Source organism: Anser anser (assembly GCF_964211835.1).
Source record: "Anser anser genome assembly, chromosome: 3".
Lineage (NCBI taxonomy): Eukaryota > Metazoa > Chordata > Aves > Anseriformes > Anatidae > Anser > Anser anser.
Window position 1 is genome coordinate 1876594 of NC_139722.1, and position 27811 is coordinate 1904404.

The following is a 27811-nucleotide window of genomic DNA, read 5'->3' on the forward strand; positions in this document are numbered from 1 at the left end:
TTGCTCGTCTGCGGTGCTTTGTGGCGGGAGTTCGGCTCCGTTTGAAGGAACCTGGCATCTGTATTTTTTTTTCCCTTTTTTTTTTTTTTTTTTTCAAGAAAAGGGGGAAAACCGGGCTTTGCTGGACTCGCCGCGCGCGCCTCTAGCAGCAGCGTTTCCCGCTGCGGACCCGAAGCTCGGCACCCGGGTACTGAGCTCCGGGCCCCTCTCCTGGCTTCGCCATCCCCGACCTTCCCCGCCGGCCAAACGAAGCTCCCCTCGTTTGCCGAGCGGCCGCTTGCCCCCCCCCCCACCCCGGGCTCCGCTCCGGTGCCCGGCTGCTGACGTGCGGCGCGCGCGGCCGGAGCTGGAACACGGCGCCGTCCCAAAAATGCACGCCCGGCATTGAAGCGAGAAAAATCATTCGGGAGCGGTGCCGGCGCTGACCCCCGCGGCGCGTGATTGCAAACAGCTGGGAGGGCCCGAGGCGGCTCCGGCGGCAGCGGCGAGCCCGGCGCCCGCTCCTCGCCTCGCTTTTGTGTTCCTGGGCTCCGGGCGGAGCGCCGAAACGGGATCCGGCCTTCAAAGGACGGGGTCTACTGGAAGCAGATGTGGCTCCAAGGCCGAAAAGGGATTTTGGGGGACGGGGGGGGAAGGGTTTTTGCTTCTCCTGGTCGCCACCGCGCCTCTTTCCCCCCCTTTCCCGTGCCGGGAAGGGCATCGCGTGGAAATCGACGCGTGCCGCAAGGCGAAATTTAGGGCTAAAACATCCGGGAGCAGCAGCGGCGCTGCGTCCACTCCCACCCTCCAGCCTTCCGAGGAGCGGTTAGCCAAACCGCCGTGTTATCTCCCCAAATCCCGGCCGCACGGTGGTGACGCCGGGGACGCTGGAAGGGAGCGAGGCCGAGGGCTTTTGCCGCGGCCCGGCGCTGGCGTTTTGGGGCCGGCGCCGCGCTGGCGCTCGCGTCCTCTTCCATCGCGGGACGGCGGCGACGTCCCCGCCGCGCGCCGCCTCCTTCCCTTCCTGCTGCCCGCTTTACGGCTCCCAAGGCGCCGTTCGTTTTCTGCTCGGGGACGGGGCGGATTTCGGGGCAGGACGGAGCGAGCCGAGCGCGCGGGGTCGTTCCTAAAGCAGCTCGGAAATCCCGGGCGTCCTTCGAAGCGGGACGGGGTTTGGAGTAACCCTGCCCGGGGACGACTCGGGAAGCTTTTCTGGGACGGCGCGCGCGATAGCGCTGCCTGGCCCAGATGTAACGAAATCCTCGCGTCTTGCAGTAAAACGCCGCCGCTCTGTGACCCCGAACCAAGCGTCTCTTGCCTCAACCCCCGTGCCGGCCACCGGCAAACCCCCACGGCCGGGTCTGGCACCCTGAGGGATGTGAGGGTTTTTTTTTGGGGTGCATCCCGAGGCACGGGGGAGATGCTGGCAAGAGGAAGGGATGAGTTTTTGCGGTCCCAGTGGGTGCTGCAGCCCTCGGCTGTACCAGGATGCGTTGCCTGTCCCCGTGCCTGGATTTCTCTTGGTTTTAAGGAACCCTAAACCCACTTTTTTTCTTTGAAAACAGCAGTAAAAAACTGTAAGCCCAAAGAAACAAGCCAGGGGAGGCAGCTGTCGGCATGTGCTTGCTAGAGTCACACCAACCTGAGCAAAAATAGGCTAGGAATAGTTACAGGAGGATTATTTAGACCAAAATGCTCCAAAGGCTTCGTTTTTAAGCAAAACTGGGCAGGAGGACGCGGCCGTTTCCTTGACCCTGGGAGTGCAGGGCACGAGGTGCGAGCTTGCGGGAAGCTTCCCCAAAAGCCCCGAGAAGGGGAGCGTGGAGGAAAGGAGAGCATCGTGGGGGGGGGGGCTGCTTTTGGTGTGGAATCGGCAAAAACGGGGCTTATATGGGCACCATCCCCACGTGCCTGAGCCCCCGGGCGTGTGGAGATGTCAGAGCATCGCCGAGCCGTGGCTTTGGCTCCCCGGGGTGATGACGGTGTGGGGGGAAGCACCCCCTCGGGTTTTTGGGGTGGGGATGCTGGTTGCGCGTTGCAGTCCTGTGCCGGAGATAACCTCCCTGTGTTTTTTTCCCCCCCCCCTCCCTCCCCAACCCCGCAGCGTGGCCGAGATGGCGAGCGTGCTGTCCAGGCGCCTGGGGAAGCGCTCCCTGCTCGGCACCCGCGTCTCGGCGCCCGACGGGGTGCTGGCGGCCCCCCAGATCCACGCCTTGCCCGCCGACCTCGGCCGCCCGCCAGCCCACGCGGCAGAGGACGGATCCTGCCCGCAGCCGGCGGAGGAGAGCAGCCGGGCACCCAGGTTCCCCAGCCCCGGGCATCACCAGCTCTGCGCCGGGCAGCAAGTGCGTAAGGAGGCTTTTGGCTCGGGGCAATGGGGGGGTGGGGGGTAAACCTGGGGGGTTTCCCCTAATTAAAGGTCTGAGGGGGATCTGTAATTGGGGGAGCTGTTAATGGGTGCTGGCGTCGGTGCACCTGGCCCCGGCTGTGCCTGATGGGTTTGGGTCACTGTTGCCTCGCGCAGGGCCCCGTCTGCTGCCTCCGATCCTAAAAGTGGGTGTCTGGAGACGACCGGACGCTTCCCTCCGGTGTTCTCCAAACGTTTTGAGGCTAAAGGAGACGGGTTTCGTACCTCGTTTCCCCCCCCCCCAGAGGACTGCTCCTCCGTGAGCTTCTCCCATCTCCCCATAATCCATCCTAACACCCGAAGGCACCCCACGTGGTGGAGGGGAGCCCCCCCCCCCAGCTCCTGCTCGGGCTTCGAGCTGCATCCGCGGCAGCTTTTTGCCCCAGGATTTAGGGTCTGCAGGTAAGGACCTACCTGGGGAGGCAGCCCCTGGGGAAGAAAGGAGGACGGGGGGGTGACAGCTCCTCCAAAACGTCACCCAGACGTGGTGACACCCCCGGGTCTTGTCCCCTGGGCTCCCGAGGGCCGTGCCTTGGCCTGCGGCAGGGAGCAGCGCGCGTTCGTGGCTCCTACCTGCAGAGCTGTAAAAGCTTCTCCGGGCGGAGGTTGTGCAAATAAAGCCCCTGGTGGGTTTTCTGGCTCCTCCTGCGCCCGGCACCGCGCTGCGGGGAGGGCAGGTTCCTCCTGCCCCGTGTTTCTGAGCCGCGGGGACGCTGGGAGCTGTTTTCTCCTACGTGCTCCAGCGCGGGGAGGGTTTTTTGCCCGCTTGCTTTGCTGCTGGAAATGACTTTAAAACAGCAACTTTGGGGGTGGGGGGGGTGGGGATTTCGGCAGCACAGCTGGATTCTGTCCTGGTGGCTTCGCAGAGCAAAGGAGACGCCACCTCCCTGCGTGGTGCCCGGCTCAGGGGACAGATGGTGCTCGTGGGGAAGCCTTGCTCCTTGTTTTGGGGAGCATCAGGAAGGGGTACGGGCTGCGAGGGAGGTCAGGCTGCTCCTGGTGCTCGTCCTTCTAGCCCTGCTGCCCCCGTGGCTTTTTTTTTCCACCCCGTTGTTCCTGCTGGATGTCCCACCCGAGACGGTCTCGGGCGCTTTCCCCGGTCGGTGTACGGGCGCGTGTGCCCGTCCCGTAGCGGTCCCTCGGTGCGACACCGCCGCAGCGTTTCTCTAAAGAGGGCTCCTGGGCCTATAAATAGCCACAGACGCACGTAGCGTCTCCGGACACGGATACATTGCCATTACCAGAAATAGGCTCGGGGCTGGTAGTGGCGCGGAGCAGCCCCGTCAGAAGAAAGCGAGCCGCTGTGACAGAGGAGGAGGTGAGGCCCGAACGCCTCCTCCTGCCCGAGGAACCGAGGTGCGGCCGTAAGGTCGCTGCCCCCAGGAGACCTCCGTTCCCTGGCTTTCCGTCCTCTCATCTACGTGGTTTCTCCGGGGGTTGTAATAACTGGGGGCGCCCGTGCCGCAGGGTGGCACGCAAGCAAAGCCGAGCCAGGCAAATTAACCGGGGAAAAGTCCGTCCAAAGGGGCGATGCTCTGCGAAGCAGCTGACGGTGAGATCGCCAGAGGTGGGGAGCACGCGCTGGGGAGGGGCAGAGCTTTCAGCAGTGGGGTTGGGGTGAGCCCCAGCACCCCCCCCTGCTTTGCTGGGACAGCTCTGAGACAGCCTTCGTCCCAAATCCCCCTGCTCTGGGGACATCCACGCGCACGGGTCAGGACCCTTGACGGCACCCACAAACCTCCCCTTGTCCCTTTTTTCAGGTTCTCGTCGCCTACAGCGGGCAGGAGTACGCGGGGCTGGCGGAGCAGCACGACCCCCCCAGAGACAAGGTGAAGGTGCTGCAGCCCGAGCAGGGCTTGCACGCGTGCTGGAGGGCGCGGGACGTGGGGCCGGCCGCGGCCGAGGCGCTGCGGAGATCGGTGTCCAGCAGCATCGACGTCCCCAGGAGGTACGTGCCTCGGGCTGGCGGCGTCAGCCCGGTGGGAAGGGGTAACGCTCGGTTCTCTGCCAGCAGGGAGAGGTGACGGGGAGATACCCCTGCCTTACCGAAGGGTGGGTTAGCCTGAGAGCGGCGCAGTTGAGGATGAAGGGGATTTATTTCCCGCAAATGCTGCTTTTAAGGGAGAAAACGTCCTTCCTGCTGGCTTAAAAAATGACCCCGAGTCTGCGAGGCGCTGGTGGGAGCCTGCTGCAGGTTGTTGCGGCTCCCCTGCTCGTGGCGGGATGTTCCTCTGCTTTTTCTTCCACGCATTTTACATCTCTTTACCCCCACCCCGCGGTGCAGGAAAGACGATGCCGCCGTGGAGATGGACGAGATGGTGGCGGCCATGGTGCTGACCAGCCTCTCCTGCAGCCCCGTGGTGCAGAGCCCTCCTGCCAGCGACAGCGGCATCCCCCGTGAGTGTGCATTAAAAAAAAAAAAAAACAAAAAAAAAAACACATATAAGAATAACGACATCTCCCCTCAAAAATGGAGAAATACGGGCCGTGGTGCCACCAAACAGCCGCTGGGCTGGGCTGGATGTGCCCCAGAGGAGCCCGTGGTGCTGGTGCCGCTGGGGACCGTGCAGACGGGGTGACCCTGCCCTCCGCGACCGTCCTTGGGGGGGGGCCGGGGAGCCCCGGGCCGGGGAGCACCGCCCGGCTGCTCCTTTTTTTAGAGGCGGTTTCATTCCCAAGGAGTCAAATGGAGCCGAGGGGATAAAAATAGCAGCTGGGAGCCGTGGGAAATGGTGCGTGCCCCAGCGCCGGCCGCCCGCCGCCTGCTGGCTGTGCCCCCCCCCCCGCCTCGGACGAGGATGGGGACGTGGGATAAAAGGGGGAGCTGGCACCGAGCAAAGGCGCGAAGGCTTCGTTTAAAAACGCGAAAAAAAAAAACCAAAAAACAGAAGGGAAATGTCGTCGCGGTTATATCCAGCCTCGGGGGTGCTCTCAGCCCCCTTGGGGGGGGGCCTTTTGTCCTCCCCACGGTGACGGTGGCTGCGTGTCCCTTCCACGCAGCCTCGCGGGCAGCGTGCGATCCCTGGAAGGAGAGCGGCGACGTGTCGGACAGCGGCAGCAGCACCACCAGCGGGCACTGGAGCGGGGGCAGCGACATCTCCACCCCCTCGCCCCCCCACCCCGAGGGCAGCCCCAAGCACTCCAGCGAGGCCCTGAGCTCCCCGCCGGCTGACGACGGCTTCGAGACCGACTCCGACCCCTTTCTCCTCGACGAGCCGGCTCCGCGGAAGAGAAAGGTACCAGAAACGCCGGCACCCCGGGGACAAACCCCCCCCAGGGGCCGTTGTCACCGGGCTGGGGGTGACGCGGGCTCTCTCTGTCCCCCCAGAACTCGGTGAAGGTGATGTACAAGTGCCTGTGGCCGAGCTGCGGCAAGGTCTTGCGCTCCATCGTCGGCATCAAGCGGCACGTCAGGACCCAGCACCTGGGGTAAGGCCGAAGTTTCACCTCCTCAGCCCCTGCCCGGCCTCCAAACCGCCGTGCCCTGGTGCTGAGCGCGCCGGGAGCCACCGGTTCCTGCGCTAAATAACCCCAGAACCAGAGGTGCCCCGTGTCTCTGTGCGCAGAGCTTGGCGGCTCTCAGCCTGCTGTCGCTTGTCCCCCTCCTTGCAGCAGGAGCCGGGCTTCAGGACTGGAAATTTTCAGGGGCGAAAGTGCCCAGGGTTAGTTTGTGCAGCTTCGGGTCTGCCTCAGGCACCGGATTAGGGTGTGGGGAGCGGCTTCGCTGTTGCGATCCTCACCACAGCCTCCGTTTTTTTGTCCTTCTACGCGTTTTTCTCCTCCTCTCTTGCAAATGCGAATGCTCCGGGAAGAGTGCTGTGGCGCAGCGGCAGCGCTGGACTGCCATCCAGTGCCGGAGAAACGCAGCGGGAAAATAACCAAAAAGGCTTGTTTTTTTTTTTTTTTTTCCCCTCTTGGGCGAACCTCAGGGCTTCGCCTGCAGCCACGCTAAATGAGATCGATGAGAAAGCAGGGTTTTTTCAGCAGTGCCTGCTCACCGTGCCGGTGTTCCTGCAGGTGCTGGAGGATGCGCTGACCTTCCTTCAGCGTGCCAGGTGCTGCCACAGGCGCAGCCAACGGGGGATGCTTCGGTGCCTGCAGGCAGAGCCGTCCTGTCTTGCAGCACCCCCTTCCCCGCCCCGGGAGCTGCCTTTATCACCCCTTTCCCCCTTTTCTCCCTGGCAGAGACAGCGCCGACTCCGACCAGCGGAAGCGGGAAGAGGATTTCTACTACACCGAAGTGCAGGTGAAGGAAGAGCCCGCGCCGGAGGCGGCCGCCAGCCCCACGTCCGTATCCGCGTCCGCTCCCATCGTCATCCAGCAAGCCCTGGCCAAGCCGGAGGCTCTGCTGCTGGAACCGCCGGCGCTGGAGCCGGCCCTGGGCAGCAGCGCGCTCAGCCAGTCTGCGCCCAGCTCCTTCTGGCACATCCAGGCCGATCACGCCTACCAGGTGAGCTGCTGCCGCCTCCTGCCCTGCCAACAGCCGGGCGGGGGTTTGGGGGGCTCGGGGGCTGCCGCTGAGGTTGGGGGGCTCGGGGGGCTGCCGCTGAGGCTGTTGGCGGGCCAGCGGAGCTGTCGGCCTCCGCTGCTCCCCTGCAATTACCCGGCGGTGGTATGCAACACGCCCCGCTCCCGGCAGATAGCGCCCGGCTGGAATGCGGCCGTGCCGGATCCTGCGCGGCCCTGCTGCTCGGGGAACCTGGAGACGCCACGGGGCGGTGGCCTCGTCCCCGGTGCCTGTCCCGTGTCCCCTGCCGTGGTGTCCTCGGAGCTGCAGGGGCTGCTGGAGAGCTGAGCGTGGGGGGTACAGATCCATACGCTCCGTTTCCGTTCCCGCCCCGGGGAGCGGATACGTAACCGAAGGCAGAAAGCTCCTTGCCAGCCTAACTAAAGGCAGAAAGCTCCTTGGAGCCTACGTAAACGGGTGCAAAAAAAAAAAAAGCACGCCCGTGTAGGCTGCTGCCTGGGGTTGGGCGTGAGCCCTGCAAGCACACGCAGTCACAGGAGTGAAGCAGCTGCACCCTAGCAAAGGGTTCTGTCGCACGTGCCCCGTCCTGTGTTAGCAGGAGCCAAAGGAGGGCTTGCACCAGGGGTTTCCTTCCCACCCCCAGTGCTCCCACTTTGGGGGTGCCCCATGCTGGTCTGTGCAGGGAGGCGAACGCCCGTGGGGCAGCACGTGGGAACGGGACCCCCCCGGGGCTAATGCTGACCCCCCTTTTTTCCCCCCTTTCTCCCCGCAGGCCTTGCCCTCCATCCAAATCCCAGTGTCCCCCCATATCTTCACCAGCATCAGCTGGGCCACCGCCACCTCGACTCTCCCGTCCCTGTCACCGGTGAGTCCTCGTCCTTTCCCCTTGCTCCTTGGGGAGCTCCCAGGGCTCGCTCCCGGGTTTCAATGTCCCTTCGCTGGCTGTCCCCGCAGGTGCGGAGCCGGTCGCTCAGCTTCAGCGAACCCCAGCCGCCCACGCCGATGCTCAAGTCCCACCTGATCGTCGCCTCGCCGCCCCGCGTGCCCCTCAGCACCAGGTGAGGGCCCCGTCGGAGCGGGAGGGATGTGTTCCTAGGTCACCGTCCCTGGGGGTGCTCGAGGAGAGGGTGGACGTGGTGCTCGGGGACGTGGTTTAGTGGTGACATCGGTGGTGGGGTGGTTGGGCCAGGTGATCTCGGAGGTCTCTTCGACCTTCACGATTCTAGGATTGTATGAAAATGCCGCTCAGCGGCGCTTAACGGGGCTTGCCCTTAGGTACAACAGAGATGTCACCTGAAATTTCTGCAGTTCGGGGTAAATTTTGGTTCTTCCCTTCGCAGGAAAGTCCGCGGTGAAGCCAAGAAGTGCCGTAAGGTGTACGGCATCGAGCACCGGGACCAGTGGTGCACGGCTTGCCGGTGGAAAAAAGCCTGCCAGCGCTTCCTGGACTGAGCCTTCCCTCCCTGCTCCCGCCCGGGGAGCACCGGAGTCCCTCACTGCTGCAACCAGGGACCTTGGAGGCACCTCCTGGGACTCCAGAAGAGACCTCCAGAGCTGCGTGTAAATTCCTCCTTCTGTATATTGTACATCAGCTGGGTTTGCTCTTTTTTTTTTAAAAAAAAAGGAAACGTTTTCCAACTTTTTTTTTTTTTTTTAAAACATGAAGAATATCTCCCTTTGTACAGTAAAAAGCGGGGCTGGGAGGAGGAAGCCGGCGGCTCGGCGGTCGGGGGGAGCTTGTATAGGTGATCTGGGGACCAAAGAGCTCCCTGCATTTCCCAGGTCAGCACTAAAGCCTCCCGAACCGCCGCACTGCGGCCGGGGCGAGGCGTCGAGGCAGCTTTCCCTCTCCCTTCGCTACCTAGAAAGCGCAAATCCCTCGTGTCCTTTAAGGGATGGTGTCAGTAACAATGAGAGCTTTAAAAAAATGCTGTTGGGCCGTTGCTAGCAGGGCGGGGATGGTTCTCGGGGCGGGAGTCACGGGTTTCCCTCCCCGGTGCCCACGTGGATGTGGGCTTTATTCGCGCTGCATCGCACGGTAGCTCGGGTCTGCGCGCGTCTGGTTCCAGTTTGTTGGTTTGGAGGGAAGAAAAACCTTGCGATCAGGAAAACGGTCGGGGTTTTTAAAGCAAAAGCAGCTATTCCTTCTCATTTTAGGCTTTGTACCTCTGCTTCGTTCCGTGAAAACCTACATCGTGGCCCTCACCGCGTCTTTCGAAGCCAGGCTGAACAAACTTTTTTGGTTTTTTTTAAAAGAACTTCTGGCTTCACCCGTAAAGGCAGCTGGGAGGACCGGGAAGGGCTTTCCCTTAGCATCACAGCACGGCTCCCGTTTTGGCAAGCCACGTCAAAATTTGCTTCGCACCCCATCCGCAGCGGGGCAGGAATCGGGACTTTTTTTTTTTTCTTGCTGCGTTTTTGATATTATTCGGTGTTGGCGGCTTACTCGCGGCCCCTAACCCGCAGCCGCCAAGCCGAGAGCGATCCCAGCGCGAGGCCCGAGCCTGGGGTGACTTTAAGGGCCACGCGGTACAACTAAAATCCCCCGTAAAACCAAACCGTGTGGCTCTGACAAATTATTTTGCTCCTGGATGGACGCGAGCCCTGCCGTTGAAGGGGACAGGGGAGGCGAGGCGGGTTTATATATACAGATATTACTGGTGCTTGCCAACCTTTTTTTTTTTTTTCCTGTGCTATAATTTTGTATATATAAACAGAATATCATTCCAGAACCTCTCTTCTCTCCTCCTGGAGCCTGCATTATGCTGGGGTGTTGGAAAAGCCCTTTCCTCTCCTGCTGGCATCGGCCGGCCCCGGAGCGGGGGCTGGCGCTTCACTGCAGCAGCGGGTTTTCAGGTTCGTGCCCTGCGTCCTGGTGGCAATTAGCTGCGCGGTGGGCTTCTTGCACTACTCAGAAACTTGCTTTTAGTTTGCTTTCTTTTTAAAAACGCCCCCAGGCCTTCGCTGCCAGCTGACCTTTGGGTTGCAGAGCCAGCAGGCCCCCGGTTTGCCGCTGGCCGTCCCCGCTTTGCCCCGCGCAGCCCAGCGCGGTTGTCCCGTGGGTTTTTGGTGATGCTGAAGGTGCAGGTCGCTCTCCGTGGGGGGGTCCAGAAGTGACAAAGTGCTGCTTTGGGAAGTCCCCCTGCCGCACCTCGCCGCGTTTTCCCTTCCCAAATTTTAAGAGCCTTGAAGCAGCACCCGGAGCATGGACATAAAATTGCAAAAAGGGTGAATTCGGAGTTCCCTCAGCCCCCGTGCCTTTGCTCCCGCGACTCGGAGAGACCCAGAGGTTCTCCCTTCTTGCTTCCCATGCCCTTCCTGCCCCAAAACGGAGGTGGGGGCCCCGTTTGGGTCCCCATCACTCAGGAAACGTCACGCAAGCCATTGCGGGGCCATCGCCGCCCCGGGGCTTCGCCCCCCCAAAGCAGGGTGCAGCGTCCGACAATCCGCACCAACCCCTCGCCCTTCTTCTGCTTCGGGTCAGGGTTTTTCTCGCTGCGGGGAGCCTGGGTTTGGGAAACGGGAAATAACTTTCTGTTAAAGGCGATTTTTGTAGGATGAAAAGGTGTCGATGACTCTGGAATAAGCAGGCGCGCGTGGTGTGCTGGGTCCCCGGGTGAGACGGGGGCACGGTGGGACCCCCCAAAATTTGGGGGATGCTGCCCCCGCCACCCCCAGCCCGTGCAGTGCCTCCTCCCCCCAGGGAATAGCACTTACTGCCAGGATTTTCCTGCACAGGAATGTTTCGTATCAGTGTTTTATCCAGGGGGTGGGAGGCGCCTACAGCTGATTTTCTTCTGAGGGCTTTTGCGGTACAGACTTAACTGGACAAAATCGTCCTTTTGCTCGTGGCTCTTTCCTTTTTTGTTCTTGTTTTTAATGGAGAAACTGGTGCAGGGTTGCTTTTTTTTTTCTTTCAGTTCGGGACTATTTCGTTGTTTGTTTTTTTTCACACTTTAAAGCAGAAAAGCCTTCTCGTCTTTCTGCAGCGATGATAGCAGGCTTCCACAGCGCCTGTCGGGGCGGCTGGCGTCTCATTATTTCGCTTTTCTCCCCTTTCCCATCCCTTCCCTTCATTATTTTTGAACTCGCTTCCAGCCAGCTCCCGACCATCTTTTCTGCTCTCAGCCAACTCCTCTTCAGCCCCAGCCTGTAAACTCAGCTTGGAGAGTTTTCCCTGGTCCGGCTGCCTCCCACGTGTATGTATGTATATAGGAACCTCTTAATTGGGCACTAATTGGAGGCTGCTCTCCCTCTCCAGCCCGGCCACGGTGACGCCCCGCTGCTGCTGAGGGTGCTTGCACCCCGAGAGGAAAACCGAGCACACGTAGCACAGGGTGGCCCCGCGCTGGCACCCAGCTCCCCGTCACCATCAGTGGGTGACATCGGGGTGGGTGACAGGCGGTGGTGGCACGGGGAAAAGGGGTTGGGGACGCTCGTCCCCATGCTCCTGCGGGCCCCCGCTGCCCGGCCGGGCTGGGATGATGCCGTATCGGTGAATTTTCTGTCTTCTTCGGAGCTTTTCTCGGCTGTCTTCCAAGTATTATTTTTATTGGGAAAAAAAAAAAAAAAAGAAATTTAAAAAAAAAAATAAAAATGTGAAATGTAATTTTTACAGCAGCAATATGAAATATATTTTATAAGAAATAAAAAGAAAAGTTGCCTGACGCCTTGCTGGCTCTGCCTCGTCCTTGCAGCCCGTGTCCCCGCGTCGCGTCCCTCTCCCCTTGCACTTTCTGCCCAGCTCGCGCTCAGCCCCGAATATTTCTTCCCCGTTGGCACAACCACTTCTGGCACCACTAGATAGCAGTGTCCGCCCGCCGATGGCACTGCCTCTCCCTCCTGCAGCACATGCTCCGCTTCCTTTTCCCTCGGTGGTGGTTTTCCTCCCCCGAACCCCAAACCCATCGAGTTTCAGCCTGGAAGCTGCAAGGGGAGGTCGGCGCGTGCCAACCCCAGCGGGTTTTCAGGCGGTGTCCCGCTGCGGGGGGCTCTGCAAGGTCTCGCAGCCCCTTGCAAGTCGCTCCGTTGACCTCAGAAGCTGCCTTGTGCTGCGAAAAGCCTGGATAACGGTTTTTATTTTTATTTTTTTTGCGCATGGAGGCGAAAGAGGACGCGGAAAAGGGTGGGAGGAGAGGCTGAAGTCTGGAGAGAAGGGCCGAATGGGGATGCAACAGGTGGCGATGCCTGCCCTGCGTGGGAAAGGAGAGGAAAAAAAATCCGAAGGATAAAAAACTGCATCTGGGAGCACCAAGTGGATGCAATTCCGAGCAGGTCCGCAGGGTTTCGTGGCCCCGTAGCGGAGGGACGCGGGGACCGCCGCTCCTAGCTGGACGTGGACAAAGCAATGGATGCCCACCGGCCAAAAACGCGGCACCGGTCCCCTCTCTTCGCCACCCCCGTGGCTTTGCAAACTGGGACCGAACTGGGGGCACTGGGGGCACCCCCGTAGATTAACCCCGAGCCTCCCGGCAAGACCCGGCCACGGCGTTTCGGTGACGATACTAAAACCCACCCGGCACCAGCCGCGATGCCACCACCTCCCCAAATCTGACGGGGATTGGCACCGTGCCACCCACCGAGCGGTGGCCGGGCTGGCGGTGCCCTGCGGGGCAGGGAGCCCAGACCCCAAATTTTCCCCTGGGGATGCAGCACGGCAGAGGCTGGAGCATCCCAGTGTGGGATCCCTCATCGCCCTGACCGAAAAGGGAGGCTGGCACGTGGCGTTGGGGACAGGAGCTGCTCGGCACCCCGGGGACGAAGTTTGGCATCGAGCACTGGGGTCACCACTGTAGGGGACATTGCCGAAGTGAGCAGGCACGGTCTCAGCCTGACCCGCATCTCCTGGTGTCTCCCTCTTGTTTTTTTTTCCATCTGCTTTGTGCGTATTCCCCCTCCCTCTCTTAAGCTACAAAATCCCCTTTTTTCCCCCCAAATAACCCCCCCGATCCACCCCTTTTTGTCCCATAGGACACGTGTACAATGACGTGACGCCCCCTGAAGCACTGTCGCAGCCCATACCGGGGGGGGGATCTCTGCTGGGAATCATGCACATTTACAAAAATCTCATTTTTTCCCCTAAAACCACGCCATTTCCCAGCTGAGCGGGGCGGATCGAGCCCCCCGGGGTGGGGGGCGGCAGGGACCTTGCGCTGCAAGCGTTGACCCAAGTGACGGTCGCCAGTCGCACTGAGATCGTAGAAACAGTAAACTAATTTATTAATCCTTTTGCTATGTACAAGTTTAATGGAGAAATCTTTGTATGAAACAATTAAAAAGAACAGGGGGGAGGAGGGGGGGGCGAGATTTTTTTTTTTTGCTGTTTTTTTTGTTTTGTTTTGTTTGTTTCCACGGGGTGCGTCGGGTTTTTCATTATCATTTTTTTTTTTGTACAAACGGCGAAGGGGCGGCGCTGCGGGTGAGACCCGGGCGCGGGGCACGCGGGACATGCTTCGGGCAGCAAATTAGGCAGAAGGGTTGGGGGGGGGGACACACACGGCTCCGGGGTCACGCTGGGAGCCCCGGGAAGGCGCCCCGGCGGGGACGGCAGCTGGGACGCGATACATGCCGGGGGGACGCGACAAGAGACGCACGCGCGGCTGTGTTGCTGAGCAAAGAAGTCAACCCCGGAGTCCTTATCAAACCTCAAGGAAAGCGCAAAAAAAAAATAATAATAATAAATCATATTGAAAAAAAAAAATAAAACCACAATTCCAGGTGTTTTCTACCCAGCCCTGGGTGCTGCACCGTGCTCCGGTCCCCTCCTGCGGGCGCACGGGGACCGAGCCACGGCGGGATGCGACCTCTCAGTGTCTCAGCATCCCCCAGCCAAAAAGGTGGGGATAAATCCGGGGGGGGTGCGGATAAATCCCCCGGCCGGGGTCTTGGTGGGGGGGCTGGGGCTGGGAGGGGATGCCCAAAAGCGTGAAATAATAATCTTGGGGGGGGGAGGGGGGAGCAAAACCAAAAAAAAAAAAAAATCATTATTTTCCACTGCGTCCAACGTGTGGGGTGTTTCCAATGGCCGAGCGAGGTGCGAATTTTGCAAAAAATCCCGTTTTCCTCTTTTTTTTTTTTTTTTTGGTGGTCCCCCTCCCCGCCGTCCTCGCTCCCGTGTCCGGCGGTGGCCGAATCCTTCCCGTCCTGGCTTTAAATTGCTACCGAGTGAAGAGCGGTCACGGGCGGGCACCCAGGTGGCTGCTCCCCAGAAGGGAGAAAAGTGATTTCTGAACGCGTGCGAGTCTGAAGCGCTTTGGGGTCCGTCAGAGAGAGGTGGAGGCTGCTTGGGTGGACAGGAGCAGGGCTAATTTTGCCTGTGCCTGGTGGCGGGTGCCGGGACGCGGTGCCGGAACGCTACAAAAAAAAACAGAAAGAAAACAGAAAAAAAAAAAAAAAAAAGAAAGAAAAAGAAATGCAGCTGAGAGCGGAGCGGGCGAGGGGCCGGGATGCTCGGTCCCGGGGGCTGCGGGGCCGGGGAGAAATCCCCTATGTTAGGGAGATGCCTCGCAGCACAAAAAGAAGAGGGGGAAAAAAAAAAAAAAAAGATAAAAAAGGGGAGGGGAATTAAAAATTCCCCCAATCCTCAGTTTTGGGTGTTTTGGGAGGTGGGTGGCCTCGCTGGGTGCAGGGCAGGCGCTGGGGGCTCTGAGCATCCCGACCATCCCGGCTTCTCCTCCCGCCGGCACCGCTTTTCGGGGACTGCCCCCCACTCGCTGCTAGTTTTTGCCAACACAAAGCTTTTGGGAGGCTTCATCTCATTTCTAAAAGCAACAAGTTTGCCTTTTTTTGATTTTTTTTTCCTGCTTTTTGGGGGCTGAAACATTCTGTGTACCTATTTGGTGTTGGGGACAAAACCCTTTCGCCCATCATCCCGGTGTGACCGATGGCAAAGGGACTTTCCTGGGGCTGTCACCGAGCCAGGGACATGCAGCCTCGCCTCGTGGCTTGGTCTTTTCAAGCCATTTTTATTTTTTTTCCCCCCATTTTTAATTTGCACCCGTGGGAATGGGGAATGCAGCGCTGGAGCATCCCCACCCAGATCCAGCATCGCCATTCAGCGGGGCGAAAACGGCATTTATGGGGCAAAACCCAACTACTAGGAAAAAACAAAAAACAAAAAACAAACCAACAAAGAAATAAAAGGGGCCAGGGATGGGTGGGGTCTTATGGGGCAAAACTATGGCACTTTGGGGGGGGGTGCAATGAAAAATAAAATTAAAAATAAAGCAGCCATCGCTTCCTGGAGAAAACCGGGCACGCACGGGACCGGCTCGCGATTCCTAACGGAGGTTTCGGGGCGGGGGGACAATGGGTTGACTTTTTTGGCCATGGCAGATCCACCTCCAAATGGGTGCCGCGGGGCCGGCTAGATCTCGTTGTGCTCGCTGAGGTCGCCGGCAATGTCGTACTCACTGGAGCGGGGCGACATGCCCAGGTACTGCTTCAGGAACTCGCTAAACCTCTTCTGGTTGTTCCACTTCCTCGCCGACTTGCGCACCCCGATGAAGCCCCCGTACCGCTTCTGCACCCCTCGGGCCGCCGGCCACGAGCCGCGCGTCCCCCGCGGGAAGCCGCCGCCGAGCCGCCGGGAAATGTCCTCGTCCCGCGACGGGAAAGCGCCCGGCGCCGTCCCCGCGCCTCCGTCTTCGGCGTCCCGCCGCCGCAGCAGCTCGCTTACCTGCAGCGGGCTCGCCGCCGCCTCTGCCAGCCCCGCGGCACTGAAGACGCCGGCACCGGTGGCCTCCCGCCGCGGGGTGGCTCGGTTGGAGGCGGCGCACATCTCCCAGGTGGCCCGCGGCACAGCTTCGCCTTCGCACTCCAGGATGCAGACCTGCGCGGGGAGACACGGGGACGGGTTTCGGATCAGAAATCCCAGAATGTTTTGGGTTGGAAGGGGCCTTAAAGATCAACAAATTCCAGCCCCCGGCCACGGGCACTGCCAGGGATGGGGCTCCTCGGGGCAGCCTGTCCAGGGCCTCGCCACCCTCATCATAAAGGATTTCTTCCTAACATCTAACCTAGACCCGCCCTCTTTCAGTTTAAAACCATTATCCTTTGGGTCCTTGGGCATCCCCCCACTTGTAGCCCATCCAACCTTCTGGAAGACACCCCAGAAAGTCACCAGCAGCTCATCAACACTTGCCTGCCATCATTTGATCCCAAATCCAGGGTTTTAGCCATGCTCAGGCTCCCAGAGGTGATGGAGATGCTGCCACGGCAGCTCCACATCCCAAACCCCATCACCCACCACCTTTCCCCACTTCTCCACTGAAGCCCAGGCTCCCGTCCCATCCCAGGTCCCAGCCAAACTCACTGCCGGGTATCTACACCACGCTTTGTCCACGGCCACGTCAAGGGAGGCAGTCCCAAAAGCCTTATAAAAGCCAAGAGAAGCCAGACGTCTCCCTGCAGAGAGCTCTCGGGGTGGCTAAGCATGACTTCCCCTCCATAAATCCACGCTGGCTGCTCCTGATGACCTTCTTGTCCTTCATGTGTCAGGAAATGCTTTCCAGGATGATGCTCAGGACCGAGGTGAGGCGGACCAGCCTCATCCCCAGATCCTCCTTCATGACTTCTTTCCCGAGAAGAGACAAGTGCCTTCTCCATGTCCCCAGGAGCCTGCCCTGCTCACCACATCCCTCCAAAGGCCATCAGGATGTGGCCTTTGAGCCATCAAGAGCGACTTCACCAAGCCATCAGGCTTCCTCAGCTCGCAAGGGCGCGTCCCACCGGGGCCATGTCCCATCCCTTTCCAAGGGTCCACCAAGACAGGGCGCAGAGCCAGCTGGGGATAGCATCCAGGAGAAACCACCCAGGAGAAGATCCCAGGAGAGACAAATTAATCAATATCCAGAACTGGGGGTGGAGGGCGCGGAAGGCAGGGCTCGTCTTCCCTTGCCTCGTCTTTCCAGCCCAAGTTGGCTTCGTGGCGGGCTCTTCCAAATGCTTAACACCAACCCGAGGAGCCCTCTGGCCGAAACATGTCGGTGTCCGTCTCATAGCTTTCAGAAACGGTCATCTGCAAGGCCAAAACTCTTGCAGAACCGCTCTTTGCCATGGGTCTGTTGACTTTGCTGGGTGAGAGGTGCCACAGGTCCCCACGTGGTGTCCCATGTGGAGCTCAAGCACATGACTCAGCAGCAACTCACAATTTCCATGCCTGAGACCAACCAGGCTCTTTGGACGAAGAGAAAAAAAAGAAAAATAGTTGTCCCAAAGTGACTTTGGGTCTCGTTCACCCACAGCAGTCCTTGTGCGGGTGTCCTGGGCCAAGCCGAGGTCCTGCCCCCAGGGTCTCCAGACCTTTGTTGTTGCCTCCTGCAGATGCTCGGTGTCCCGACAATGTCCCAAATGGGGATGAAGGCTGAAGGACGTTGCATGCAGATAGCATCTCTAGCTGATAGGCTTGGAGAGGAATCATCCAGGGCGTCCAGCTGGAGGCCATCGGTGTCCTGCCATCCATCCACAACACAGCCCCGCGGTCACCTCGGGGTCCTCAGCCCTCATGCTGTTGCCTTAGTTCACATGGAAATGGCTTCTGCCTCCTTGTGGTGCTTTGGGAGTCCTCCAAGCAAGCACGGACCAACGCTCCTCCATGTCCAGAGGCAAAAGTAGCTGGGAAGGCTACCTCCCACCTTGGGCTGGCATTAACGGTGCCACCGTGGGTTTGCACATCCCTAGGTGGCATCTTGAAGACCAGTTCCACCAGTTCCCCAAAGTGGCCCCAAGACATCTTCAAGGAGTCCCTGAGGTGGCCTTGAGGTGTATCCGAGGGGGCTGTGGTGGCCCTGAGATGGCCCTCGTGTCCCCAAGGTGTTCCCTTGTGTCCCCAGGGTGGTCCCCAGGTGGCCCCGGTAGCTCCCAGGTGGCCCTTGTGGCCCCAGAGCAGCCTTGGTGGCCCCAAAGTGGCCCTGGTGGCCCCAAGGTGGCCCCGAGACATCTTCAAAGACTCCCTGTTGGCCTCAAGATGACTCCGAGGTGGCCTTGAGGTGTGCCTGAGGTGGCCCTGAGATAGCCCTCGTGTCCCCTTATTGTCCCGTGTCCCCTCAATGTTCCCAAGATGTCCCTGTCCTGCCCTGGCAGCTCCGATGGTGCAGGCACAGCAGTAACTTCAGGGCGTCTCTTGTCCCTACCACTGAAATCTCGGCTCTGCAGCCCTTGGAAAGCTACGTGGACATTTCCAGAGTCCTGGGTGAGGACGGATCAGCCCCTCGCTGATGGGATTTCCTTGGCCATTGCTTTGGAAATGGGGGGCTTTGTGCCAAATCCCAACAAGCCGCTTCCCCGGGCTGAACCCGAGCCTCCAAGGTCCCCGGGCTCCTCTTCCTCAGAGGCACAACCCCATGAGCCACCGACCACCCCATTTCCTCCCCATCTCACTGGCCACCAGTGCCGGGGGAAGACAGAGCAGGAGGGCAGAGCCCCTTTCCAACTGCAAAACGATATTCTGGACCCAAATCAGCGCGATCATGCCCCAGATCTTGCATCCACTGGGACTTAGCAATGGGGTGGCTGCGGCATCTCCACCGAGCTTCTGGTCCCCGCTGTTTTGGGGCCCGTTTCCCACCCCCGGGGGCTTTCCCCGTCACAGCCGGCTGTGATTTATCGCTGATGGAGAGGAGAGCGGCAGCGAGGAGGCGGCCGATGCTTCCCCGTGGGCGGAGGGGGAACGGGGAGGAAAGCAAAGCTCCCGGCCAGAGCCCGGCCACGGCTCAGCGGAGGGGAAAGGAAAGCATCACGGGCAGGGACAGGCTGATTCATCCCTTTGCAGCGTGACGTTTTCGCCGTCACCGCACCTCCCCTGGGCTCGGCAGCCCTTCGGCTGGCTGCCCCCCCTGGAATATCACATCCCAGCTTGTATCTGCAGCCCCGCTGGGGCACAATGCTGGTCCTGCTGGGGCTCAGAGGCAGTTTTGGCGGCTTTTTGGGTGCTGGTGCCTCTGGCAGGGTGCGTGGTGGTGATGCCGTGAGCCACGAGGGCAGGAAAGCTGGGGATGAGGGGGGTCTTGGACCCTCCCCGGCACAATGTGCTCCATCCCGTGGCCGTCAGAGCCTTGGGGCCATCACTCTCGGAGCTGCCCCTTTCCTTGGGACCACCTCGTAGGCTTTGATAATGTCCCTGGGCATGGCCATAGCACTTTTGGGTGCCCACGGAGAAGGGACAACGACACCAGCACCCTCAGTGCTCATCATTCCCAACCACCCCACAAACCCGGCGCCCTTCCCAAGAACCCCAAAGCCCCAACCCGGCGCGGGGGGCACTTACGAGGACGTCGAAGCTGTCCCTGTAGAGCTGGCGGTCGCAGCGCAGGCAGTCCCCCCGGCAGTCGCCCCGCGCCCGGGCGAAGAGGCAGAGCAGCAGCAGGTCCCAGAGCACGGCCCTCATGGTGCCAATGGCAGCGGCTGCGGCCGGAGACAAAACCCGTCAGCCCCGGCACGCGCTCGCTGCCACCTCCTAAACGGGCAGGAGCAGCGCTCAGCCCTCCCCAAAATGATTTATTTTTTTTTTTTTTGGGAAACGATCCCCTCCTTCCCCCCGCCCAGCTTCGTTTTCCCAGGCTATCCCATGACACGAGTGCCGGCAGGGCTTATTTTAGCGCCGGGACGTGGCGGGGAGGCACGTCGGGGCTGTCCCCGAGCAGGACACCGCCGGGGCTGAGTGAGGAGGAGCTCCCCACCTGCCTTTCCCTGTTCCATTTCCCCTTCCCCATCCATTTTCAAGGGGCGTTTTGGGTGCTGCCACCCCTGTCCCTGTCTCGGGAGGTCCCAATGTGCACCGATGCGGGCATCGGTGGCACGTGGTGGTGAAGCGACGTGGCCGTGGCAGAGCGGCGAGCGCTTTCCTCCCGTATCAGGATTATTTAGCCCTATGCGTCCCCACGGACCTCTGGTCCTCCTCAAACCCCTCCCTGTGGCTCTCAGCGCCCATGGAAGAGGGACACGAAGTCTCCGTGGTGCCTGACAGCGGGTCCGGGGGCACTGTGCCCTCTGGGGGGGTGCCGAGGAGACGGGAGCAGAGCCAAATGGTGACGCGGAGGTCGGGGCTGCCCTTGGTGGCACCTTCGTGTGAGCCGCGTCCTGGGCAAGGGGGTGGCTGAGATCTCCAAAATCCTTCTTCAAGCTCAGCCACGAGCAGGTGAGGAATCATTCCCCTCAAAAAAAAAATGATTTCCCGGCTTTTCCCAATTTTCTGATGGGGTCCAAAACCCACGTGCTCGGCGGCTTCGCCCCGGCATGGGATGCTCGCAGGCGAGGAAGACCTCGGTGGCAGCAGCGGTGGCTTCGCAACCCGTGCTCCATTGTCATTTTGGGCCACTTTGGGGGGTTTTGAGGGTGGGCTTGCTTTGCCTTTGCAGGCTGGGCAGGGCTCAGGGCTCATTCCCGTTTATTTTCCAGCGAGATGGGAACATCTTGCAACAGGAGCAGGGCACGCGCTGCCCGGTGTCACGGTCACCTTCCAGCTCGGTGACACAGAGCCTCGCCGAGCCGCTTGTCATTTGCTGGAGGGAAAGCTGATAAGGAGCAGGAATTAAGGCTTAATCTTCGCTGAGTCTCATTAAAACTGGCTGCCGGCGTGAGTCAGAGGATTGGCAGGATGCTCACGGGAGAGGGCAAGCCCCCCCCCCCACCCCCCCGAAAATCTCTCGGCCCCGCAGCGGGGCTGCAAACCCTATCGCATGTCCCCGAAGGGGGTGTCCGGGTGTCCCCAGGAGGGCTCATCTGGCTGTGGCACCGCGGCCGGGGCAGGCTCAGGGATTACAGCCCGGCTGCTTAATGGAAAGATGTTATCGAGCAGGAAGGGTGCGAGCCCCAAAAATAAAGAAAATAAAGACAATAAAACCCCCTCTACCATGCATCAGTGCTCAGCCAAACCCCAAAACGCAACCAGCCCATCAGAAGAGCTCCTGGGCACACACAAATTGTGCCTGGATGTTTTTTGGGGCTGAAGGGATGTAGCGTCCTCCGAAACGTTGCGGTGAGCCCCACCACTACGGCACCCCCGGGGGCTCCTCGTCCGTAGTTGACTTATCCTCATTAATATTGGTATTAGGGTAAAGAAAAAAAAAAGAGGGATTTGCTGGCAATGCAGCCTGCAGTCCTGATAACAGCAGGGTCTGGCTATCCGTCAAGGCGGCTGGCTCTTATTTATGGCTCCGGGTGGGAGGACGCGGGAGGTGCAGATGTTTAGAGGGATTAATTTCGGGGGGCAGCGGCCGGGACGGAGCCGGTGGGACATCAATAACCCGCGAGGAGAGGAGGAAGGGGAAGCAGGTGCCGGCTGCACCGCACTCGCCTTCATTCGATTTGCTTTGATTGGGTTTCGGCCGAGCGGGAACATGGGCGGCGCGGGGCTTTTGGGCTGAAAATCAGCCGAAATGGGGCTGCTCGGGGAGGTGCCGCGTCCTCTTCCCCGGGGAAATCCTAACGCCGGGGACGGTCCCGGCACGCTGCTGCCGGCATCGCCAACGCATCCGCAGGTGTAAATGCGGCGGTGCTTTGGGATCAGGATCAGTCCTGCTGTATGGGGACAAGCTCCATGCCTGGAGCTGAGCTGGCCCTAAGGGTTTTTTTGATTATTATTTTATTTTCTCCTAATCCCCGCTCTTCCAACCCAAAGCAAGGCCTGACCCGGCGGGCAGGGAGAGGCGGCCGGGTGGGAGCCGCATGGAAGGGGTCCGGCCGAGCGGCGCAATATTGTCCAACAGTGTCCCCCACTGGCACCAGCTAAAACGCTTCCCCTCCCGCTCCTCCAGCATTAAAAAAATGCAAAGTTGCCATCGGAAAAAAAAAGAAATAAAAGAAAAAAAAAGGGAGAAGCCAAGGGGAGCACGATGCTACGGCTCCCGCGAGGGCGCCCGAAACCTTTGTGCCGGCAGCTGGGCGAGCGGCGAAGGGGCTGGGGGCTCGGGGAGATGCTGGGGGAAGCCGGGGGGGGGGTCGGGGCTGCAGCCCCCCCCCTCCCTGCTTCCCCGGAGCTCGGCAGAAAAACCGAGCTCTTCCTTTTGTTGAGCCCCTCGATCAGGTAATTGGCCATAATTGGCCCAAATTGCACACACTGCGGCGAGGCGATAAACACAGATGGGGCAGCGACAGACCGCGGGAGGCTGCCGAGAGGTAAAAAGCCCAGGGAGAGAATTTCTCCCCCTGTCCATCCCTGCTCCTCAGCCATTCATTGGGGGCTGCGAGGGGAAAAAAAAAATAAATAAAAGGAACATCAAAAAAACAACAACCACATTTTCTTCCCTTTTGTGCTCTGTTGGAGGGGGAAAGGTGCCTGCCAAGCCAGGCGTCCCCCGGCGCATCCCGCGGTGCCCAAGTTGCGAAGTTCCCTTCCCCTTTTGTCCTGGATATTAAAAAAAAAAAAGGGGGGGCAGAAACACCGCGAGGGGAAATTTGCGGTGTGGAGGCTCTGCTGCTTCTCCCCGCAGGCCGTCGGGGATGGAGGCACAAAGACGGGGGGGATTTTGGTTAAATCCAGCGGGCGAGCCCCAAAACCCCTTCGCCTCTCACCTGCCGCGCCCGCGGCTTCGCGCCGGCTCCTGTTGCGTCCCTCGGCGGCTTGGGTCCAAAAAGGGGCAATTTGGGGGAAGGTGAAACTTTTTTTTGGCAGGTGCTCGCCCGGCCGAGCACGGCGCGGAGGGGCTGCTCGTGCGAGCCGAGATATTTTCCTTTACAGGCAGATATTTCTCTTTAACCCTTGGCGGGGAGAGGGACATCTCCCAAACGCATCGAAGCCTGAAAAAACGGACTGAAAAAAAAAACACAAAAACACGAAAACGAAGAAAAATTTCCCCCCCAAACCCAAGTAGGATGCAAACCGAAGGAGATCTCCTACCTGCGGGTGTGCTGTCAGCCGCCGGCTCCTCTGCTCCGTGACTCCTCCGGCGCCGGTGCCACGGTGGTATATATAGACGGTGTGCACACCCGGCCCCACACCTCCCTCCCCATCCTCCGAACACGTGCGCTGCTGAGCCCACCCCCGGGGGCTGCCGGCTGAGACGGCACCCGGCAGCTGGGGGCCAGGGATTTGTGTGTGTCCCCCCCCACCCACCCACCCCTTTGCTGTCCCCGTCCCTCCGTGGCCGACAAACCCAGTCCCCATCGTCCCAGCGAGGCGTCCTCCGGCGTCGCGGCGGGATTTTGGGGGTGCCGGAGGGGATAAGGGGTGTGCGTGGCCCCCCAGATCCCCGTCTGGGAGGGGATGGGGGGCACAGGGGGGGCACCCCCCCTGTAAAGGACCCGCAGAGGGGTGCTGGATTTGTGCCTCGCAGCCTGAACCAGGGCACGGTGTCCCCAAGCACCCTGGGGACCAGGAGGATGGGGGGGTTATGGGGCGGGGGGGGGTGGGGCTCGGCTTTGGGATGCCCAAGGGGGTTGTAGGGGCATCCGGCTCCCCAAATCCAGCACCCGGAGCATGCCCTGGGCATTGGAGGGCACCCATTTCCATCCCCCCCCTCCCAACCTCATTTAGGGCAGAACGGGTTAAACCCACCACATTTCCACCAGGGACCCTCCGAACCTCCACCGGTGCAGCCCCAGGCTGGGGACGGGGCTCCCCCCGACCCCAAAAAAGCCCCAGAGGGGGGTCGGAGGGTTCCCGGAGCTCGTTGCTCCGGCACGGCTTAATGAGCGCGACGGGCATCGACCGCGGGCGGGCGGCCGTGAATAATCGATTCCCGGCTTGGCAGCCGAAGGGGGAAAATTAAAAAAAAAAAAACTTTTCATTGGGAGGCGCTGGAAAGGGAGGGGACCCCCGGCCCTGCCCGAAAATAGGGCTGAGCCACGGGGGCGCACGCTCCGTCGGGTCCTTCCCAAATAATGTGAGTCCCCGCGCTGCCACCTCGGGGACACGGCCACCTCCGGACCTTCCCTACACAAACCAGCGTCGCCCCAATTTGCCCAGCCAGGTGACGTCCCAAATCACCCCGCTCGGATCTCCGAGCGTCCTTCGCCACCCCAAAAATCCTTCGCCACCCCAAAAATCCTTCGCCACCCCAAAAATCCTTCACGGCCCCGAGCATCCTTCACGGCCCCGAGCATCCTTCACGGCCCCGAGCATCCCTCGCTGCCCCGAGCATCCCTCGCTTGCCCCCACGTCCCGATCCCAAAATCTGCAGCACCGCTGAGATCGTGGCTCGGAAATTCCCCGAAACAAGTCCCCGGGAAGGGCTGGCTGTCGGAGCGACACGGCTCCTTTTGTTTTTTGCTTCGCCTGCTGAGCGAGCACGTTTCGCGTCCTGCCCGACACCTCGGCTCCGTGCGCACCCGGGCGGGCGTCAAAACCCCCCAAAATCCATAAAAATCCCCCAAAAAGCGGCGGCGCTGCCCCTGGGGAGCCGCGGGGCGAAGCGATTCCTGGGCTGGAGGTGGGGAAAAAGGGAAAAAAAAAGCTGATTTATTTATTTTTTAATATTTCCATCGCTCAGGCTTTCCTCCGGCGCTCGGGTTGCCTCGGGTTGCCATTAGGGGCACGTTGGTTTTCCGCGAATCGTGTGACGTTGTCTGAGGTCCCGGTAATTAACCAGGGGGGGGATAATTGAGGTCCCGGTAATTAACCCGGGATGATTGGCAGCTGGGGGCAGCATGCCAGGCAGGAGCGATGCCTGGTTTGCTGCATTTCCAAGTCCAGCACCCTAAACCCCGTGAGAAAGGGAACTGATTTGGGATTTGGGGAGGATTCGCCCACTTTGGAGAATAAGGAGAGGATTTTTGCGGTTTCCATCCTTTGGGGTCGCTCGAGGCAAAGAGCAGCCCCAGCAGGACGGGGTGGGAGGACCCCAAAAGGCGGCGATCCTTTTTGTAAAGAGGACACGAAGCAAATGGGGTCCGGTGCGAGGGGGGCGCGGGGAGGGTTTGAGAGACTGGGATTTGAGATTGGGATTTGGGGTCGGGATTGGGTTTTGGGGTCAGGATCGGGTTTTGGGGTCAGGATCGGGGTTTCAGGGCAGGATCGGGATTTGGGGGCAGGACCGGGATTTGGGGGCAGGATCGGGATTTGGGGGCAAGATCAGGGTTTCAGGGCAGGATCGGGATTTGGGGGTAAGATCAGAGTTGAATGGTATTTGGGGTCAGGATCGTGATTAGGGGGCAGGAACAGGATCTCAAGGGGCAGGATTGGGGTTTGGGGTCAGGACCGGGATTTGGGGGCTTCATTGCCCCCGAGCTGGTGCTGATCAGTGCCAGCGGTGACCACGCTCCCCTGCTGCTGACTTACCCCGGACAGGGACATTTTGGGGACGAGGGGGGGTCCAAAATACACCCACCAGGGTGAGGATGAGCACGATGAAGGCTCTCCAGACCCCATGGGGACCAGCACCATTCCCCCTCCCGCCCGACCGGGACTCGCACGGCCCCCAGGGCCGGATCCTGACCCCGTGCATCCCCCCCGTTGCCCCCCTGTTGTCAAAAACCCTTAACCACAGCGGGGGCCACATGCGGGAGCAATCGCTCCAAAATCCTGATCCTGCCCCCAAATCCCATCCTGCCCCCAAATCCTGATCCTGCCCCAAAACCGTGACCCTGACCCCAAAAGCCAATCCTGTCCCCAAATCCTGATCCTGCCCCCAAATCCTGACCCTGCCCCCAAATCCTGACCCTGCCCCCAAATCCCGACCCTGCCCCCAAATCCCGACCCTGCCCCCAAATCCCGACCCTGCCCCCAAATCCTGATCCTGCCCCCAAATCCCAATCCTGCCCCAAAATCCTGAGCCTGCCCCAAAATCCTGACCCTGCCCCCAAATCCCGATCCTGCTCCAAAAGGGGGGCTGTGATGGGGACGCGGGGACAGCCCCCTTCCAGGCAGATGCTGCAGGTCGCCCCGGTTGGGGACCTCCCAGGAGGTCCCATCCCACCTCCCCAAACCTTCCTGACCGAGGCAGGGGTCAGAAACCCCACCACCACCCCCCGACACCCCAAAACCTGCCCTGCTTGCGCATCGACGTGCAGCCCCCATCCTTCCGCCAGTGCTGCTTTTGGGGTCTCAACCCCCTGCAAAGAACAAAAAGGAGCGATGCCTTTCCCCTAAACACCCTTCCATTTACCATCCGAGGGGATTTTACCCTAAAACCTCGCTGTGTCACCACCACGACCCTTCCCACTGCACCCACCCCAATCCCCCCGGGCTCTGCCCTAATCCCACAAGGCACAGGGGTCAGGATTTGTGCCACCTCGCCCCAAATTCCTGCTTTATTCAAAATAAAATCGCCCCCGTTTACCCATCCCCCAAACCGCCCCGCAGCGCTGACTTTTTGGGGGAAAAGCTCCTAGATTTAGGCAAATCCCTACCAGCGCTTCAGGGCAGGGGGAGTTTTGTAGGGGAAATTTTGGGGAGGCCACGTCCATAAATACACACGGACATGCTCTTGGGGTCCAAAACCCACCCAAACAGCCCCAAATTGCAGGGTTTCTGCTCCACCACTGGGGCCAGCACCCAAATACTGGGGTCGGGGGTGTCAAAGGCATCTCCCCGTTCGTCCCCCGACCCCGAGCTCCGTCCCACAAAATAAATCATCCCCAAGGAAAGTCTGGGCACCCCACAGTCCCCGATGAACATGGGACGCTCATTTCCTACCCATTTTCCATCCACCAAACGGCTCCAAATCCACCATACCCGGTCCCTACTGCTCTGTGCTGTTATGGGGTGAAGAAAAAAAAGGGGTTTAGGCTCTATATGGGGATTTTTTTCTTGCCTTGCACCCCCAAACCCTATATTGTCCCCATGTGGGGATACTCGCTGGGCTGGCTGTGACCGAGAAGCCTTGCCTGGGGGGGAGGGAATTAATCCCTCCCTCTATAGGGTTTCAGGGCAGGACTGGGAGTTGGGAGCATGATTGGGTTTTGGGGTCAGGATCTGGGTTTCAGGGCAGGGTCAGGATTTGGGAGGAGGATGGCATTTTGGGGCAGGATCAGGATTTTAGAGCAGGACTGGGATTTGGGGACAGGATTGGGATTTCAGGGCAGGATCAGGATTTTGAGGCAGGACTGGGATTTTGGGTTAGGATTGGGATTTTGGGGCAGGATTGGGTTTTGGGGGCAGGACTGGGGTTTGAGGCAGGATTGGGATTTTGGGGCAGGATCGGGATTTGGGGACAGGATCGCAGTTTCAGGGCAGGATTAGGATTTGGGGGCAAGATCAGGATTTTGGGGCAGTGTCAGGATTTTGGAACATGATTGGGATTTGGGGGCAGGATCAGGATTTGGGGGCAGGATTGGGATTTAGGGTCAGAACCAGGATTTGGGGTCAGGATCAGGATTTCGAGGTGCAGACAACACCACGTGAGAGCAGAGGGCAGCTCTGACCACAAAACACCAGCACGGATCCGGACAACTGGCACAACCCCAAATTCCTCCACCCGGGCTCACTCCAGGGAGGAAAACCCTAAAGTTAAATGAAACGGGTTTTCCAGTCAAGAAAGAAAACCGACTATAAGGGATTTCTCCACTTGGCATCCACAAAATCTCTGGTCCCACCCAGCACCCACCGCTCCCCCCCACGCCTCCCAGCACCCTCCCGAGGGGCCTGGCCCCAAAATACCAAAAAAAAAAAACCCAAATCCTGTCACATCACCGTGCTTTCCAAGAGAAAAACTGCCACATCACCGTCGCCTTCGCACGTAAAGGCTCTGAGTCACCGGGATGTGCAGTGCCTTTTAATAGGGTCCGAACTGCCCCGGTTGGGCCCGGCCCTCGGCGATCCCGTTGCCGGGCTCCCGTTTTGATAAATCTTCATTAATTAATTAATTTATTTATTTAGAGGGAGGTTTTGTGGGATCTGGGGGGGGGGGAGGCGCTCGCTCCCGTGACCACCCCGTCCTGTGGGGTTTGAAGCCAAAACCCCGCAGCCCCACGGCCTGCTGAACCTCTCATGGGTTCGGGTGTTTCCCTCTGCTTGTGACACCGGGGAGGATGAGAAATGTGTAAACGCACCCAAAAAGTGATTTTTTTACCACCAAAAGGTG

General features: G+C 60.1%; 2 protein-coding genes across 5 annotated transcripts in view; one reads left to right on the forward strand and one right to left on the reverse strand.

Moving 5' to 3' along the window:
• Window positions 1-11521, forward strand: part of ZNF395 (zinc finger protein 395) — a 251888-nt gene extending 240367 nt beyond the window's left edge. For all 3 annotated transcript variants that reach the window (XM_083831173.1, XM_083831171.1, XM_083831172.1), the window contains exons 2-10: window positions 2084-2324; window positions 4147-4334; window positions 4671-4783; window positions 5387-5622; window positions 5715-5815; window positions 6572-6836; window positions 7627-7719; window positions 7809-7912; window positions 8195-11521. In XM_083831173.1, the coding sequence (XP_083687299.1) occupies window positions 2094-2324; window positions 4147-4334; window positions 4671-4783; window positions 5387-5622; window positions 5715-5815; window positions 6572-6836; window positions 7627-7719; window positions 7809-7912; window positions 8195-8306 (1443 nt within the window). In that variant the 5' untranslated portion in view covers window positions 2084-2093 and the 3' untranslated portion in view covers window positions 8307-11521. The remainder of the gene's footprint in view (window positions 1-2083; window positions 2325-4146; window positions 4335-4670; window positions 4784-5386; window positions 5623-5714; window positions 5816-6571; window positions 6837-7626; window positions 7720-7808; window positions 7913-8194) is intronic.
• A 1535-nt stretch (window positions 11522-13056) lies between these two features.
• Window positions 13057-22860, reverse strand: PNOC (prepronociceptin). 2 transcript variants are annotated; one of them, XM_083831181.1, is made up of 4 exons: window positions 22690-22860; window positions 19120-19256; window positions 15267-15684; window positions 13057-14207 (listed from the first exon to the last, which is right to left on the reverse strand). In XM_083831181.1, the coding sequence occupies exons 2-4, from the start codon at window positions 19237-19239 to the stop codon at window positions 14158-14160; spliced, it is 588 nt and encodes a 195-aa protein (XP_083687307.1). In that variant the 5' UTR covers window positions 19240-19256; window positions 22690-22860; the 3' UTR covers window positions 13057-14157. The 2 variants fall into 2 exon arrangements, with proteins under 2 accessions (XP_083687307.1, XP_083687308.1); XM_083831182.1 differs by having other exon boundaries at window positions 13057-15684; window positions 22690-22837.
• Window positions 22861-27811: the final 4951 nt, after the last annotated feature.

Bases quoted from the DNA above. Each gene is read 5' to 3' on its own strand.
- PNOC (XM_083831181.1), bottom strand. From the start codon at position 19,239: ATGAGGGCCGTGCTCTGGGACCTGCTGCTGCTCTGCCTCTTCGCCCGG. The intron at 15,685-19,119 runs GTAAGTGCCCCC...CTCCCCGCGCAG, and splicing joins GGGACAGCTTCGACGTCCTC to GTCTGCATCCTGGAGTGCGA. The intron at 14,208-15,266 runs GTGAGTACGACA...TTTTTTTTGTAG, and splicing joins GGGCATGTCGCCCCGCTCCA to CGTTCCGGCACCGCGTCCCG.